The sequence below is a fragment of the Trachypithecus francoisi genome, unplaced genomic scaffold (genome assembly GCF_009764315.1).
Source record: "Trachypithecus francoisi isolate TF-2019V2 unplaced genomic scaffold, Tfra_2.0 Lachesis_group15, whole genome shotgun sequence".
In the NCBI taxonomy this organism is placed as follows: Eukaryota; Metazoa; Chordata; class Mammalia; order Primates; family Cercopithecidae; genus Trachypithecus; species Trachypithecus francoisi.
This window is the reverse complement of record NW_022681460.1, coordinates 79,965,155-79,982,436: the sequence shown is the minus strand read 5'-3', so window position 1 is coordinate 79,982,436 and position 17,282 is coordinate 79,965,155. Positions and strand designations below refer to the sequence as shown.

Here is a 17,282-nt window from a genome sequence, read left to right as displayed (position 1 = left end):
TTCTTTTACATAGCCAAATGCCTTACATAGCCAAACATGAAAATATTTTTGATTGTTATTATATAAGATATGGTAGTAACCATCTTATTCAAATTTTTAAGACATATCTGAGTTCATTTTGATTGTTGAGAAGGACATTGCCCATGAGTCAGTCAGATATTTATGGAATGTCCATCATTTACTGGAGATTCAGTGAGGAAGACAACAGATGGAGTTCCTGCCCTCCTAGAGCATATCGTCCAGTAGGAAAGAGGAATGCTAAGACAAAATCTAGAAGCAGCTAATGATGAAGACTGTAAAGTTCTTTAAGGAGAGGTAATATAGCACAGTGGTCAGGAATAAGAATTCTGGAGCTGGACTGCTTCAGATCAAGTTCTACTTTCCTGCTATTAGGAGAATTTCTTTGGTCATGCCGTTTAACCTCTGTCTCCTCATTCCTTATTTCTAAAATCAGGGTGATAATGGTATCCATATCATAGAATTTTGAGGAGGATTAAGTGGCTAATGTGTATAAAGGGCTTAGTTAGAACAATGACTGGCAGAGTAAAAGCTCTATGAGCATTACCTTTTTTTTTTTTTTTTTTTTTTGAGACAGGGTTTGGCTCTGTTGCCGAGGCTGGAGTGCAGTGGTCTGGAGTGCAGTGGTGCCATCTCAGCTCACTGAAACTGCCTGCTGGGCTCAAACAATCCTCCCACCTCAGCCTACTAGCTGAGACCACAGGCGTGCGCCACCACCTAGCTAATTTTTGTATTTTTGGTAGAGACAGGGTTTCACCATGTTGCCCAGGCTGGTCTAGAACTCCTGGACTCAAGCAGTCCTCCCGCCTCAGCCTCCCAAAGTGCTGGGATTACAGTTATTATTAACACGTGTGCCCGGAATCCTGTGGAAATGTATAAATGGATTCCTGAGCTTGTCAGAGTTGACTGGTCAGATTACTTCCCTCAAGAAACAGTCTAAGCTACTATTTTATTAACAAGTAAGAGGAAATGGGAAGTGAGAGGCAAAAGCTGGAATGTGGAGAGAACAGAGCATTTTTGAGGACCATCAGAATGGCCCTTGCAGTGTATGTGTGCTGTAACAATCGACAGTTAGTGCTTATCTGAGAGCTAAAACTCATAAAGCTCTAGAGTAACTTGTTCTAGGTAGACTCTGGAATGCATGGTTGTATAGTAACGTACTAGTCCAGTGATTCTAGAATCTGGCTAATCATCAGAACCATTGGGAGAGCATTAAAAAACAGCAGCAGAATTCTGGACTTCATCTTAAGTCTTGCTGAGTAAAAAGACAGAATACCTCTGCGAGGTGTATTTTTAAATCCCAGCTGAATCTAGTAAGCAGTCCAATTTGGGAAGCACTGTACTAGTCTATGGAATAGCTCTGTTTGAGATGCCAAGTTGGCAGCTTAGTTCTATTTGAGGTAATGGGAATTGCATGTCTGTTTTCCCATTGTAGAATATACTCAACTCGTTTTTAAAAAGCCTACACAATGGTTTCAGTGCTGAAATCAGAGAAGTGGTTTCTTTAGTTTGAGAACTGCTTGGTTTTTTCCTCAGTTTTGCTAGTGAGTTTATCTTTATTAACTCTCTTGCCTTGTCTTCTTGCTTACAGACAAGGGCTTGTTATAAAACATAACATAATCTTTGCATAAAGTAATCCCAATTGCAGTATGTAGTATGGAACCCATAGTTGTAAAATACTTGTTTTTCATGGTGGAAGCTTATGTGATAGGCAGTCAAGATGTATTTTTATGTCTAATCCTGTTGCACACATATAGTTAAGTGTATCTTTCAACTGATTACAACAACTTATATTTTAAGATTATATATGAGAACATAGCATTTAGTTTACTCCAAGAATTTAATCACCTTCAAGGTTGTATAGTTTTGCAAATCTGGAATCAAATTTGTTATCATTAGCTAAGCTAAGACAGGCCAAAATGGGGGAAGTTTTTAGAGAACTACTAATAGATCTAGATTTACCTTCCATAGCAGAGTTCCCTAAAGACATTGCATTTTGCCTATTTCATGATAGTTGTGTTAGTACAGAATTCATATTTCTAAATTATATGAGATAGAAGGGAAGAATATTTGAGCTCTTTTTATGAAGAGGATTAATATGAAGTAAGTTATCTTTGGAATCATGAAAACTAAATTATTGCTGTCACAGACTCCATCTAGTTGCGTAAGTCATAACCATGCCTGAATGTGTGGGATCAGTAGTTAAAGCAAACCTCATTCTACTGTAAGAAAAAGTCATATTACAGCCGAGAGGCACAGGGCATTTTCATTAAGTTATATTATATTGGCCCCAAAGTACCTTATTGCTACTCAGTTCACCTCCCAGTTTTAGACTCTATGTTTACACTCATTCTCCTTATGCAACTTCCTCTTACCTTCTGCAGTTTGAAATTAGACATAGTAACAGCCAACACTTCCTCGTCCGTATTGTATATTTAAATTCACTGGTTCTGGCCAGGCACAGTGGCTCACGTCTGTAATCCCAGCACTTTGGGAGGCCACAGTGGGCGGATCACTTGAGGTCAGGAGTTTGAGATCAGCCTGACATGGTGAGACCCCATCTCTACTAAAAGCTCAAAAAATTAGCCGGGCTGGTGGCAGGTGCCTGTAATCCCAGCTACTGGGGGGGCTGAGGCAGGAGAATCGCTTGAACCCTGGAGGAGGAGGTTACAGTGAGCCACTGCACTCCAGCCTGGGCAACAGAGTGAGACTCTGTCTCAGAAAAAAAAAAAAAAAATTCACTGGTTCTGTCAGTGGCAGGTCTGCAATTGATGAGAAGCTGGCAATTCAGGTGAGTCTATGGCACCATCACAGGGCCCTGATAAATGTCTGCCTGTCAATGAAAGGCCAATTGTCCAGAAAATTCAATTTGAAAAACAACATAAATACAGATGTCCTGGCAGCTGAAAGAGCTGAATGAGTCATTGTACCATTTGGTCATTAGGTCTCTTTCCTACCTGGAAAACAAAATGGCGAGGACAAAGTGCCAAATGGTTACATCAGGAGTTGCCGTCAAGGAAGTGGAATTCTCAGCTCCTGCCCAGCAGTCTTCACATTTTTGTGCCCATTAAATTAACTGCAAGAGGGGACAGCTCAAGCCATGGCTTTTTTTTTGTTTTTGTTTTTTTGATATTACGTGAGAGTGGTGGTGTGGAACAAAACCTCCCAACCTTTGTTATTATGTTTTTTAATCTTTTATTGAAGTATAATACACATATTGGACAGTGTATAATCTTAGTATACAATTTGGTGAATTCTCACAATGAACACATCATTGTAACTGGCACCCAGGTAAAGAAACAGAACGTTCCCAGAGAGCCTCCTCCCATCCTTGTAGTCACTTCTCACCACCCCCCACCCCAGGTGACCACTGTGTGGCCTTCCGTAACATGGATTAATGTTGCCCATTTTCATACCTTTGTTACTGGTTGCTTTCATGCAACGTGATGTCTTGTAAGACTCATCCATGTTATTCCTACAGTAACAGTTCTTAATCTCCTAGTCCGCATTCCTTGTAATGTTTTGTCACTTTTAAATTTTTTTAATTTTGTTTTTTGAGACAGAGTCTGGCTCTATCACCCAGGCTGGAGTCAGCGGCACAATCTCGGCTCGTTGCAGCCTCTGCCTCCTAGGCTCAAGCAGTCCTCCCACCTCAGCCTTCTGAGTAGCTGGGACTACAGGTGCATGCTACCAAGCCTGACTAATTTTTGTATTTTCTGTAGAGACAGGATTTAACGGTTGCCCAGGCTGCTCTGGAACTCTTAAACTCAAGCGACCTGCCTGTCTTGACCTTCCAAAGTGCTAGGATTACAGGTGTGAGCCACCATGCCTGGCCTGTTTTGGTACTTTAAGTCAATTCACATACTCTTATTAAGGTGAACCCAAGCTCATTGATCTTGAAACAATGCTGTAGCTATAGTAGAATTTATAGTTTTAACCTAGTGTTAGATATAAATTCCTGAAAGTTAGTATATATTGTTTAGGCATTTCATATGTTTTAATGGAAGCCTCGTACTTAATCCAATGGTTTTCTTTGGAGCTAGCTTCAGGAGACTGAAGCTTCAGGAGAATACCCTTTGCTCCCTTATTGTAATGAGTGATTTCCTTTGCCTACAAGTGATAGAACTGAAACTATGTTAGATCTTTGTGAAATTTGTTAAAAAGCGTACTCCAGAAAAGGAAGGGCTGCTTGAAAGGCCCAGGACACATTCTGTCTCTCATCTGGACTTTTCTCTACTTGTTGACTTGACTCTGTGGACTGGCTTTCTCTACACAGTGAGACACATGGCCACCAGTGAGTGGCTCCTGAATTTATATATATATATATATAGGTAAATTCACTATATATATACACACACATATATACACTGAAGGCTGAAGAAGGTCATGAAAGATTATTTCGTCAAAGCTATATATATATTTTTTCTGTATTTTTATATATATTTTAAAATAAAATAAAATAAAAATTATATATATTATATATTAATTATATATATATAATTTTTATTTTTTGAGGCAGAATCTCACTCCATTGCCCAGGCTGGAGTTCAGTGGCATGATCTCAGCTCACTGCAACCTCCACCTCTGGGGTTCAAGTAATTATTGTGCCCCGGTGTCCTGAGTAGCTGGGATTACAGGCGTGTGCCACCATGCCTGGCTAATTTATTTATTTATTTAGTTAGTTAGTTAGTTAGTTAGTTATTTTTGTATTTTTAGTAGAGACAAGGTTTTGCCATGTTAGCCAGGCTGGTCTCAAACACCTGGTCTCAAGTGATCCTGCCTTAGCCTCCCTAAGTGCTGGGATGACAGGCATGAGCTTCTGTGCCTGGCCATATTTCTATGTTTTTGAGACAGGGTCTTGTTCTATCATCCAGGGTGGAGTGCAGTGATGCGATCATGGCTCACTGCAGCCTCGACCTCCCGGACCCAAGCAGTTCTCCTACTTCAACCTCCAGAGTAGCTGGGACTACAGGTGTGCGCCACCATGCCTGGCTAATTTTTAAATTTTTAAATTTTGTGTAGAGATGGAATCTCACTGTGTTGCTCGGGCTGATCTCGAACTCCTGGGCTCAAGTGAATCCCACAAAGTGCTGAGATTACAGGTGTAAGCCATCATGCCCGGCCTCCTGAATTTTTTAAGTTGTAAATGCTACCATAAGAGAAGGACAGACATTATTTTTTCAGTTATAGTTCAGAAAAATCCCAAGTATCTACCTTTGACCTTTCAGCTGTAGTCAGAGCAGGGACTGAGGTACTGTAGTTGGTCTTGCCTGGACCTACCTTTGGTCAGTCAGTTGTGTTGAGGTGTAAGTCTTTATAGAATCACTTGGTGAGAAAAGGACATATGAGATTCCTAGAAAAAGGGTATTTCTGGGCAGGCCAAATACTAGACATCCACGTCACCCTGCGTTACACACTGAAGGCTGGAGAAAATCATGAGAGATCATTGCATCAAAGCTGTTTGGCATTCTGGAAGCAAATTCTACTGACTGGTGGCTAGACCACAGACAGTGATTTGTTTTTCACAATGAGATATGTTGTCACCAGTGGGTCCTGAATTTTGTAACTTGTCAATTCTGCCATAGAAGAGAGACTGACATTATTTTTCATTTGTAGTTCAGAAAAATCCCAAGTACCCCCATTTGGCCTGTCATCTGTAGTCTGAACAAGGAATGAGGTGCTATGGATGGAGGTACCATCCTTAGATAGGTCCAAAAATGTTTGTTACTCTCGTCTATCAAAGTGGTTTTCAACCTTTTTTTAATGTAGCAAGACAATATTTTTAAATCAAAAAAGGAAAAAAAAATCCTGCATACAAAGCAGAAGTAGTACCTATTTGTGGATCCATAAAAGTGTAATAGAAGTATTACCAAAACGCAGACTAAAGGGCTGTGGACCACATTCATGACTGTTGTGGTCTCTGGGCAGGGAGATGGGAAGTGGTATTGAAAACATAACAGATTTTTCTCCAATTTAAAGAAAAAGTAACATAGGGCTGGATGCAGTGGCTCACACCTGTAATCCCAGCACTTTGTGAGGCTGAGGCAGGTGAATCGCTTGAGCTCAGGAGCTGGAGACCAGCCTGGCCAACATGGCAAAACCCCGTCTCTACCAAAAATAGAAAAATTAGTGGGGCATGGTGGTGTGCGCTTGTAGTCCCAGCTACTCGGGAGGCTGAGGTGGGAGGATTGCTTGAGTCTGGGAGGTGGAGGTTGCAGTGAGCCGAGATTGCATTGCTGCACTCCAGCCTGGAAATTAAAAGAATTAAAATAATTCCTCCAGAATTAGCCAGCATTGATTGTATGACATTTGTCCTCCAGCAACACAAGGAGGCAGCAGTGTAGCGTAGTTGTAAAGCTGTAAAGTACACATGCTGGGGACCCAGACTCCCTGAGTTCTGGGTCCAGGTCCTGGTTCTGTTGCTTACTATCCTGGGTAAGTTATTTCATCTCTATATGCTGCATTTGTTTAGTGCTATATTCCTCATTTGTATAGTACTATACAATTACTTTTTATATCTCCAAATTCCTACTTTATGTAGTTGTGATGTTTTTAGAAAAAATATGTATAAAATGCTTAGAACAGTATGTGGCACATTGGAAGCACTCAATAAGTATTAACTATTATTCATGTTGTTATTATTGGGGGGACAGAAATAACTTGTAATCATGGGTATTTTTTTCATTTAAAGAAACACATATTAAGAGCTTACTACACATCTGGCACCGTACTCACGCTACTACCTTGTCTCATTTCAGCCTTACAAGGCAGTTATTTTATTGTAGGTAGCAAACTGAAGATCAGCGAAGTAACTTGATTAAGCGTCAGTGACCACCAAATGATTGATCTGGATTAGAACCACGCTCGGGAACTCCAAATGCCCGGTTCTTAACCTCTGCATTTCATTACTGCCAACACATTTCTTATCTTTCTTAAGCAACTGCCAAAGAAGCCCGAAAAAAATTGCCTAGGATAGCTAAATTTAGCTTAACAATATATGATTTAGAATTGCGAATATAGGAAAATATATGTAGATAAGTAAAAGATACTTTAAAAATTTAGCACTTTTATATACCATATTTGGCAGTGTCTACTATGTGTTAGAGACCATGCCAGGTGCTTTACAGAAACTTGGTGAAATTCTTAGACAGTGCTGCATGTTGGGCATTCTGTGTCTCCTTTAGAAATGAATCAGTCTCAGAGATATGACCTATCCTATGCAGGGACCTAGAACCACAAAATGGCATTCATGACCCCATCTGGTAAAATGCCAGAAGCTGCATGCTTTTCATTACACGAAACTGAGTTTTCTCCCATCGTCAGTTGTTTGTACTTTACTTTTGAGGTAGCTGTATATATTCTGGATTTTATTCATCTTGTCATCTTTTGTTTCCTATAGTTTAGAAAAATTGGAGGCAAGCAACATGTAAAACATTTAATCAGGTGACTGTGCAGTTAGGTAATGCAAACTATTTTTGTAATAATGCAAAGTGTAATCTTTAAATGTTTTTAGCTTGTTGGCCAGGCGTGGTGGCTCACACCTGTAATCTCAGCACTTTGGGAGGCTGAGACGGGAGGATTGCCTGAGGTCAGAAATTCAAGACCAGCCTGGCCAACATGGTGAAACCCTGTCTCTCTCACGTTTGTTTGTTTGTTTGTTTGTTTGAGACAGAATTTCACTCTTGTTGTCTGGGTTGGAGTGCAGTGGCACAATCTTGGTTCACTGCAACCTCTGCCTCCTAGGTTCAAGTGATTCTTCTGGCTTAGCTTCCCGAGTAGCTGGGATTACAGGCGTCTGCCACCACGCCCAGCTAATTTTTTGTATTTTTAGTAGAGACAGGGTTTCATCATGTTGGCCAGGCTGGTCTCAGACTCCTGACCACAGGTGATCCCCCCACCTTGGCCTCCCGAAGTGTAGGGATTACAGGCGTGAGCCACCACGCCTGAGTGAAACTCCATCTCTACTAAAAATACAAAAATTAGCTGGGCGTAGTGGCACACATCTATAATCCCAGCTACTTGGGGGGCTGAGGCGTGAGAACTGCTTGAACCCAGGAGGTAGAGGTTGCAGTGAGCCGAGATCATGCCACTGCACTCCAGCCTGGGCAATGGAGCCAGACTCTGTCTCAAAAAGTATTAAAATAAATAGGCCAGGCGCTATGGCCCATGCCTGTAATCCTAGCACTTTGGGAGGCTGAGGTAGGCCAATCACGAGGTCAGGCAATCGAGATCATCCTGGCCAACATGGTGAAACCCAGTTTCTACTAAAAATACAAAAATTAGCTGGGCGTGGTGGTGCGCACCTGTAGTCCTGGCTACTGGGGAGGCTGAGGCAGGAGAATCACTTGAACCCGGGAGGCGGAGGTTACATTGAGCCGATATCGTGCCACTGCACTCCAGCCTGGTGACAGAATGAGACCGCGTCTCAAAATAAATAAATAAATAAAATTTCTTTAGCTTTTTTTTTTTTTTTTGAGGAGAAAAGTACATCTATAGCTGGCCCAAAAACATATAGCATACTTGACAATGAAAAGTAAAAAATTCTCCATTTTGGCTTGGTAGACTTTGCCCGCCTTTGGCAGTAAAATTGTTACTCTATTGTTGGTTTCTAGTACAATACGCTGGTACAGAGTGATCACTTTATTTCCTAACACGAGAATTTTCAGGGCCTTTCCTCCCTCAAATAAAAAAGCAGCAGGTGTGTGATTAGTCAATATTGTGTTTATCTCTGTGAGATTCAAATTTTCCTCCTAAAAGCATTATCACGGTGCAACATCACTTTTGTATTCCTTCATTTGAATAGTTCCTATACATTATTATGGTTTAAAAAGTAAGTCTAAAGGTGGCAATATCCTAACACTGAAAGCAGTGTATTTTTACTTGACTTATTATTATGAACACATTATGTCACTGCGCATTCATGTGGTGTGATGGGAAATGATCAAGTCTTCCTTTTTACCAGGTGATCAGACTCTGAGAATATGGGATGTGAAGGCAGCAGGAGTCAGAATCGTGATTCCCGCACATCAGGCAGAAATCTTGAGTTGTGACTGGTGTAAATACAGTGAGGTACAGTGTATGGCTCTATCCTAAGCTGCTGTCCTTCCTAATGTTAAAATGTTCTAAATTTTATTTATCTTTGTTTATGTGGACTTTGGTGGTGTTCCTGGACCATGCAGTTAAATTCTGTCCCTTTCCTTTCTAATTAATGATTGTGACTGACCTGCATTAGCATTAATTGGATATAAGTGCTCATAAAACGGGCAAAATAAGAAACAGAAATTTTCAGAGTTCAACAGTGCAGCCTTACTTGTTTGTTTTGGGAAGCTGCCTTACCAATTTATGTAATGTTTTTCTTTATTGCTCTTAACTCTGCAATTTTGTATCATCTTTTGCTTTTATTTCTTTTTCACTTTGCTAGTCAGGCTGTTGAACTATTTGTAATTTGATTTTTAATTTGACAGTCCATCAGTTTTTAAATTTTTCTGTTTCATCTTCCTTTTTAAGCCTAACCAATTTTCATGCCTCTGTAAGATAAGTGTCCGTGTGCAACTTTTTTAAAGCTTCAGTTAACCACATGAGCATATGAATCAGAGATAGAAATGGATTAAATATGTGTTAATATACTACAGTCATGCACTGCATAACAACATTTCAGCCAATGACAGATTGCATATATGACAGGGCCCTTAAGACATAATGGAGCTGAAAAATTCCTATTGCCCCCAAAGACCTTCCAGCAGGACAAGATGTGGAGGTAGAAGACAGTGATATTGATAATCTTGACTCAGTGTAGTCCTAAACTAATGTGTGTGTGTCTCAGTTTTGTAAAAAAAAAAAAACAAAATTTAAATAGAAAAAAACTTATAAAATAAGGATATAAAGAAAGAGAATATTTTTGTATAACTCTACAATGTGTTTGTGTTTTAAGTTTTGTTATTATGAAGAATCAAAAAGTAAAAAAAGCCAGGCATGGTGGCGGGTGCCTGTAGTCCCAGCTACTCGGGAGGCTGAGGTAGGGGAATCGCTTGAACCGGGAGCCAGAGGTGCCACTGCACTCCAGCCTGATGACAGAGCAAGACTCCATCTCAAAACAACAACAACAACAAAAAATTTTTTTAAAAATAGAAAATTTATGAAGCAAAAAATTATAGTAAGCTAAGGTTAATTTATTATTGAAGAAAGGAAATTAAATAAATTTAGTGTACAGTAATGTTCTAGGCCTTCCCATTCACTCACTACTCATTCACTCACTGACTCACCCAGAGTAATTTTCAGTTTTGTAAGCTCCATTCATGGTAAGTACCCTACTACCATATTTTATCTTCCATACTATATTTTTACTATACCTTTTCTATATTTACATACAGAAATCCTTACCATTGTATTACAGTAGCCTACAGTATTCAGTACAGTAACGTGCTGGACAGGCTTGTAACCTAGGAGCAATGGACTGTTTCATCTAGCCTGGGTGTGTAGTAGGCTGTACCACCTAGGTTTGTGTAAGTACGCTCGGTGATGTTCACGCGAAGATGAAATTGCCTAATGCCATATTTCTCAGAGCATATCCCCATCATTAAGTGATGCATGACTGTATTTATGTCCCTGAAGTAGTCTGTTGACTGTGACAAATACATAAAATATATGCTTTGTTTTTTCCCAGTTTTAAATTAATTAAAGCTAAAAGAACATTGTACTGATAGAGTTCTTTAAATAAAAATAAGTAAATTAAGTTATTAATAAGTACATATGCAATGATATTAATCTAAACATTTCAATGCTGATGACTACAGTTTCAAAGTCATAAATGAATTTTTCATATTGGAAAATTAATTATGACCTGTATGTTAGATGTTTGGGAATTCTAAACAAAGATGCTGATAGACATTTGAGAGTGGTTTACAAAATTTATTTTCTGAAAACTGAAACTTTTCTTCAAATTAGCTTACACTGAAACCCAACATAGTCAGACAATGTTAGGTTGGTGCGAAAGTAATTGCAGTTTTTGCCATTACTTTCAATGCAAAAACTGCAACTACTTTTGCACCAACTTAAATCCTTTGCTGTTCTGGGTTATGTGGGGTGGACTGAGTGTGGACCCAGCACTTGACCTATTCAGTTAGGACCTCAGGGTTCACTTGGGGCTCTAGTTAGCAGAATTTGTAAAGCCAGAATAGATAAGAGACTCACCACTATTTGATTACATTCTTGGATATGATTAGATATTGTATTAAGAATTGTGGTCCAAGAGGGTTGGAAACAATGATTAATTTAGATTTAGAGAACATGGAAAAATTTAATTCATAGCCTTTGCTTTTTCTGATGTACCTAAATGAACGGACCTCTTGCCTTTTAATGCCTGGAAAAACCTCAGAGTATGTTGAAACCCTTTTTGTTTGTTTGTTTTTTAGAGACGAGGTCTCACTGTTGCCCAGGCTGGTCTCAGACTCCTAGGATCAAGTGATCCACTGGCCTCGGCCTCCCAAAGTGCTGGGATTATAGGAGTGAACCACCGCACCCAGTCTTGAAAACCTTTTTTGAATTTTTATTTTTATTTTTAGAGGCAGAGTCTTGCTCTGTCATCCATGCTGACGTACAGTGGGGTGATCACAGCACATTGTAGCCTCTAACTCTTGGGCTCACACAATCCTCCTGCCTCACTCAGCCTCTCAAGTAGCTAAAATTACAGATGTGTGTTACCATGCCTGGCTAATTTTTTAAAAATTTTTTGGGTAGATAGGGTGTTGCTTTATTGCCCTTGCTGGTCTCAAGTTCCTGGCCTCAAGTAATCCTCTCACCTTTGCCTCCCAAGGTGCTGGGATTCCAGGGAAAACCATTTGAAGAGAAAGCTGGGCTCATTTGTCAGATAAAAATTTTAATCCCCTGTGCACTTACTGCCACTTCTAAAAGTGGATTAGAAAATCCACAATGCTATTTGGAACTATGCCTTTTCCAGCTGTGTGTAGTGTTCCATCGTGTACATAAAGCATATTGAGTTCTTTTTCTCACAAGTCATATTAAGTTTTTGCTATTAATGTCTATGTTGATTCCTGTCTGTACTTGTTATACAACTTTTCAAAAATGGCTCCTGGGTTCATATTAAATAATTATCAGAAAGTAGATGTTGTTTCTAGTAGGAAAGCCTGCATACTGTTTTATTGCAAAGATGTCACAGTTTATGTTTCTCTGAATTGTTTTTAGAATTTGCTGGTGACAGGCGCGGTTGACTGTAGTTTGAGAGGCTGGGACTTAAGGAATGTACGGCAACCAGTGTTTGAACTTCTTGGTCATACCTATGCTATTAGGAGGGTAAAAGTAAGTTTTCATCTTTTCTTTTATGTGTAGAATAAAATTACATAAATATAATCAATGAAGCATGTATTAAGAAGTGTTCTGGGTTTAGGGATTGGAGTTACTAATTCTTTTTTATATGTGGTTTTGTTACCCAGTTAATTAATATTGAAAGCTAAAATTAGTTAAGAATATTTGAATAATTATTGAATGAATTTGGGCAATGTAGACATTCAATACTTAACGTTAAATAAAAATCTTTTTCTCATTCTTTCACCCCCAATCTTATTTCCTTTAATATTATTTTTTTTAACTATAGTAATTCACTTTTAGTATTATGTTCTTTATAAGTTTGTAATCAGTGAGAGTCTTTTTGTTGAAACAGGTGTAAAGAGATGGTTAATTCTTCCTTTTTCCTACCATGATAACATACATGACTGTTCACAGATGTTTGGGATATAGAAAGTTTTCTACTCTGTGAATAGCAGAGGATGAGGTAAATTTTTAATGATGGTCCCAGTAAATTTCTCTGGGTTATAAGATGACTTAAGTTAGTTTCCTGGCTTTCATTTAGGCAGATTCTGCTGAATGACTGTGGAAAGCATCTTATTAAGTGACATCTCCCAATTTCATCCTTTTTTTTTTTTTTTAACGTTAAGGGTAAAAATGTACCTTATTGATTATTTTAATAAGATAATTATGTTATTCCTACTATTTTAAAAATTCTAAATTTTTTTTTTTCTTTTTTTTTTTTTTTTTTTTTTTTTTTTTTGAGGCGGAGTCTCGCTCTGTCGCCCGGACTGGAGTGCAGTGGCCAGATCTCAGCTCACTGCAAGCTCCGCCTCCTGGGTTTCTGCCATTTTCCTGCCTCAGCCTCCCAAGTAGCTGGGACTACAGGCGCCCACTACCTCGCCCGGCTAGTTTTTTGTATTTTTAGTAGAGACGGGGTTTCACCGTATTAGCCAGGATGGTCTCGATCTCCTGACCTCGTGATCCGCCCGTCTCGGCCTCCCAAAGTGCTGGGATTACAGGCTTGAGCCACCGCGCCCGGCCTTTTTTCTTTTTTTTGAGATGGAGTCTTGCCCTGTCACCCAGGCTGGAGTGTGGTGGCACGATCTCGGCTCACTGCAGCCTCTGCCTCCTGGGTTCAAGCAATTCTCCTACCTCAGCCTCCTGAGTAGTTGAGACTACAGGTGTGCGCCACCATGCCCCGCTAATTTTTTTGTATTTTTAGTAGAGACGGGGTTTCACAGTGTTGGCCAGGCTGGTTTCGAACTCCTGACCTCAAGTGATCCACCTGCCTTAGCCTTCCAAAGTGCTGGGATTACAGGCTGAGTCACCATGCCTGGCCAAAAATTCTAAATTTTTAGTTAAGTTAATATTTTAAGTTTCGCTGGCTGCAGTGCAACATAGGAGACACAGTGCTGTTTTATTTCTTAATAAAAATTTGTTTTATGTGGACAAGTTTTAGCAGTTGAAAAATATGCTCTATGTATATTTCAGAGTGATTCTGAGAATGAAATAAGGTAATGTAGTGAAAATACTTTGCAAACTAAGTGCTGGTCAAATGTAGTTATATATGTGTATTTAACTATTAAAGTGCTGGTAAGACAAGCACTGAAGAAAGGTAATTGCAGAGGTCAATTTATTAAGTACATTTTTACTCATCTGGAAGACGTTACTTGTCTTTAAACTTGCATTTTATCCTTGATATCATTTTCCATTAGCTGTAATATACAAATAACATAAAAATATCTTAAAGATGTTTTTATTTAACATTTAAATGTTTATTTTGATAACTTGTGATTATAGTAATCATATATTTGTAAAATTGGTAAATGATATAACTATATATTTGTACTATTATATAATTAAATCCCTTATATTTGTAAGAGTCATTTTTGTTTGTTTGTTTGTTTGTTTTTGTTTTTTTTTGAGCCAGAGTCTCTCTGTCGCTCAGGCTGGAGTGCAGTGGCATGATCTTAGCTCACTGCAACCTCCACCGCCTGGGTTCAAGCAGTTCACCTGCTTCAGCTTCCCGAGTAACTGAGATTACAGGCATATGCCACCATGCCCTACTAATTTTTGTATTTTTAGTAGAGACAGGGTTTCTATTAAACCATGTTGGCCAGGCTGGTCTTGAACTCCTGACCTGAGGTTATCTGCCCTCCTCAACCTCCCAAAGTGCTGGGATTACAGGTGTGAGCCACCGCACCTGGCCTATAAGAGTCATTTTTGGATAGCCAGTATGAAATTGTATTTAATTTTTCCAGAATAGCAACATTTTGGGAATATTTTATTCTAAGTAAGTTCTAAAAAGCTTGAGGGATAATTTTCTTTGGAGAATATAAAAATATTTTTCCCGAAGATGGATACTTAAAAGGCCAGAAGATTTTGGCCTCAAATTAAAGCATATATGCTTTGGAAAAGCATAATTTTAAGTGACAGCTCTGACTCAACTTAAATTTATTATAATGTTTATGGAATGATCTTAGAAAGCAGTATTATAATCACAGCTGACTTCAAAAAGGGTTTTTTTCCTTCTCTCTTTTTTTTTTTTTTTGTAGTTTTCGCCGTTTCATGCTTCTGTGCTGGCCTCTTGCTCGTATGATTTTACTGTAAGGTACAGTGGTTTTTAATACATTTCCTTGTGAAATACCAGATAACATTTTCATCTTTGCAACTTTTATAAAGGATAATATGATTACTCTTACTAACATGAAAATAATCTGAGATGGGTACATTTAAATATTTACTAGGATTAATATTATATTTTTCCTGTTTTCATGATCCAGTCACATATATGAGTAAATTTTTTCTCTTCAAGTATTAACCTGGCTATTCTGTTTAAAAGCCCTCTTTTCTAATAGATGTTCTTATGGTAACACTTTCCTGCACTATGAATCGCATAGCCAATATCTTCGAAATTTAGATTTAGAAATTTGGAAATTTCATATCTTCAGGTCTAATTATATGAGTCTTAAGGCTAAGATTGCTTAGATGAAAAAAACAATGACCATGAATGTATGATTTTTTGTGAATGTAGATATATGAACATATATGTGTATATATGTGCCTGGGTATCTAGATAAGAGTGTGTGTGGGTGTGTGTCTCTATTTATACTTCCAGTTACAGTTCCACACCACACAGGATTTATTTTCTCTTTCCAAATTTGTAACTCTTGACTTCCATTTTATTCACAATATATTTTCTTATGTGTTAAACCCTGTAATGCTTAGAAAGTAGTTTCAGAATTGCAAAAACATACCTTTGAAAAAAAAGAATCTTACTGATTAGAGCTTAGCACTTGCTTAGAGTTTTTTTGTCTTTAGTTCAAATACTATATTCAGAAGTTACTTAGGTTAATTCTCCTCTTCTCTGTTAGAGTGTGGTTATATTATTCACTTGAAACATGATTCCTTTGTTTCTGTTTGTATTCAATTTTAGGGTTTTCCTCCCATCCTTGTTGATTTTGTCTAGGCAAAACATTGACATGGTTTCAAAAGTCAAGATGTACATAAAGATATATTCAGAAAGGTGTCATTTCCCCCCTTCTATTTCCTCAGCCTTTCTGTTTTATTCTGTTCCATACTCTATAGGTAACTAGTCTCACTCATATACATAGACAGATATGTATTTTCTCATTTCCCCATTTCTTACACAAAGAGTGGGGTACTTTGGACACATACTCCTTTAAATTTTGCATTTTTCACTTAAAATATATCCTGGAAATCATTCTATAACAAAGAGATCATTCTCATTCTGCATAATACACCATTGTGTGGATGTACTGTAGTTTATTTGGCTACCCTCCTATCTATGGAGATTTAGCTTGTTTTCAATGTTTTGTAAATAAACAGTGCCACACTGAATGACAGCTTTGTGTTACTAGAGAATTAATGTCTGGTATCCTAGAAGTGGGATTGCTGAGTTAAAAGGTAAACACATGTAGTTTTGTTAGATGTTACTGAATTCCCATCCATAAGGAATATGCCAATTTTGATACTCAGCAGCAATGTTTGAGAGTACCTGTTTCCCTGCCATCTAAAGATCATTGATTCATTAGGGTTTTCCAGGTGTATGATCATATCACCTGCAAGTAAACGTGGTTCTACACCTTCATTTCCAATTCTGACGCCTCTATTTGATTTTTCTTAAAATTGCCTCCACAAATACCACTAATACAGTGCTAGTTTATAGAGAATGTCTGATTTCCTGATACAAGTGCAAATGCCTTTAGTGTTTCTCTATTAAAAATAAGATTCTGACTGTGATGTAAATTATATATGTTTACTTGTTTGTCATACTAAGAAAGTATGCATGAATTCCTATTTTCTTGAGTTTTTTTTTTTTTAATCAGAAATGGATCTTAAGTTTTGTTGAAGGCTTTTTTTGCCCAGCATTTATGGAGATAATCATGATTTTTCTTCTTAGAGATGATGTACTATATTAATGGATTGAACCAACCTTGCATTCCTGGAGTAAGTCTCTCATGCTCTTTGTGTATCATTTTCTCACCATGATGTTGAATTGTGTTTGCTAATATTTTATTTAAAGCTTCTGCATCAGTAATCAAAGGTGATATTAGTTGCAGTTTTCTTTCTTTTTTCCTTTTGTTTATGTGTCTGCATTTTACTTGCTTCATAAAAAAGAATTAAGAAATTTTCCTTTGTTTCCAAAGCTCTGGAACAACTTGTATGGCATTGAGGCTGTTTGGTCTTTGAATCCTTGGTAGGATTGCTCTGTGAAACTGGTGAAGCATGGTGCTTTTTGTGGAGTACTTTCTTGATAACTTCATTTCTTTTATGGAAATGAGTCTGTTTAAACTTTGTGTCTCTAATGGGATCAAGTTTGGAAATTGTCCCTTGCTTGTAGGTTTTCAAATTTATTTGTAGACGTGTCTGTAAAGTGGGTGGACACGATGGCTCGTGCCTGTATTCCCAGCACTTTGGGAGGCCGAGGTGGGCAGATC

General features: G+C 38.3%; 1 protein-coding gene across 1 annotated transcript in view; it reads left to right on the top strand.

Annotated features, from left to right (window-relative positions):
• The window catches only part of PEX7 (peroxisomal biogenesis factor 7), a 94,702-nt gene that overhangs the window by 34,730 nt on the left and 42,690 nt on the right, over positions 1–17,282 (top strand). The window contains exons 6-8 of the mRNA XM_033235350.1: positions 8,981–9,087; positions 12,220–12,333; positions 14,877–14,932. Coding sequence (XP_033091241.1) covers positions 8,981–9,087; positions 12,220–12,333; positions 14,877–14,932 — 277 coding nt within the window. The remainder of the gene's footprint in view (positions 1–8,980; positions 9,088–12,219; positions 12,334–14,876; positions 14,933–17,282) is intronic.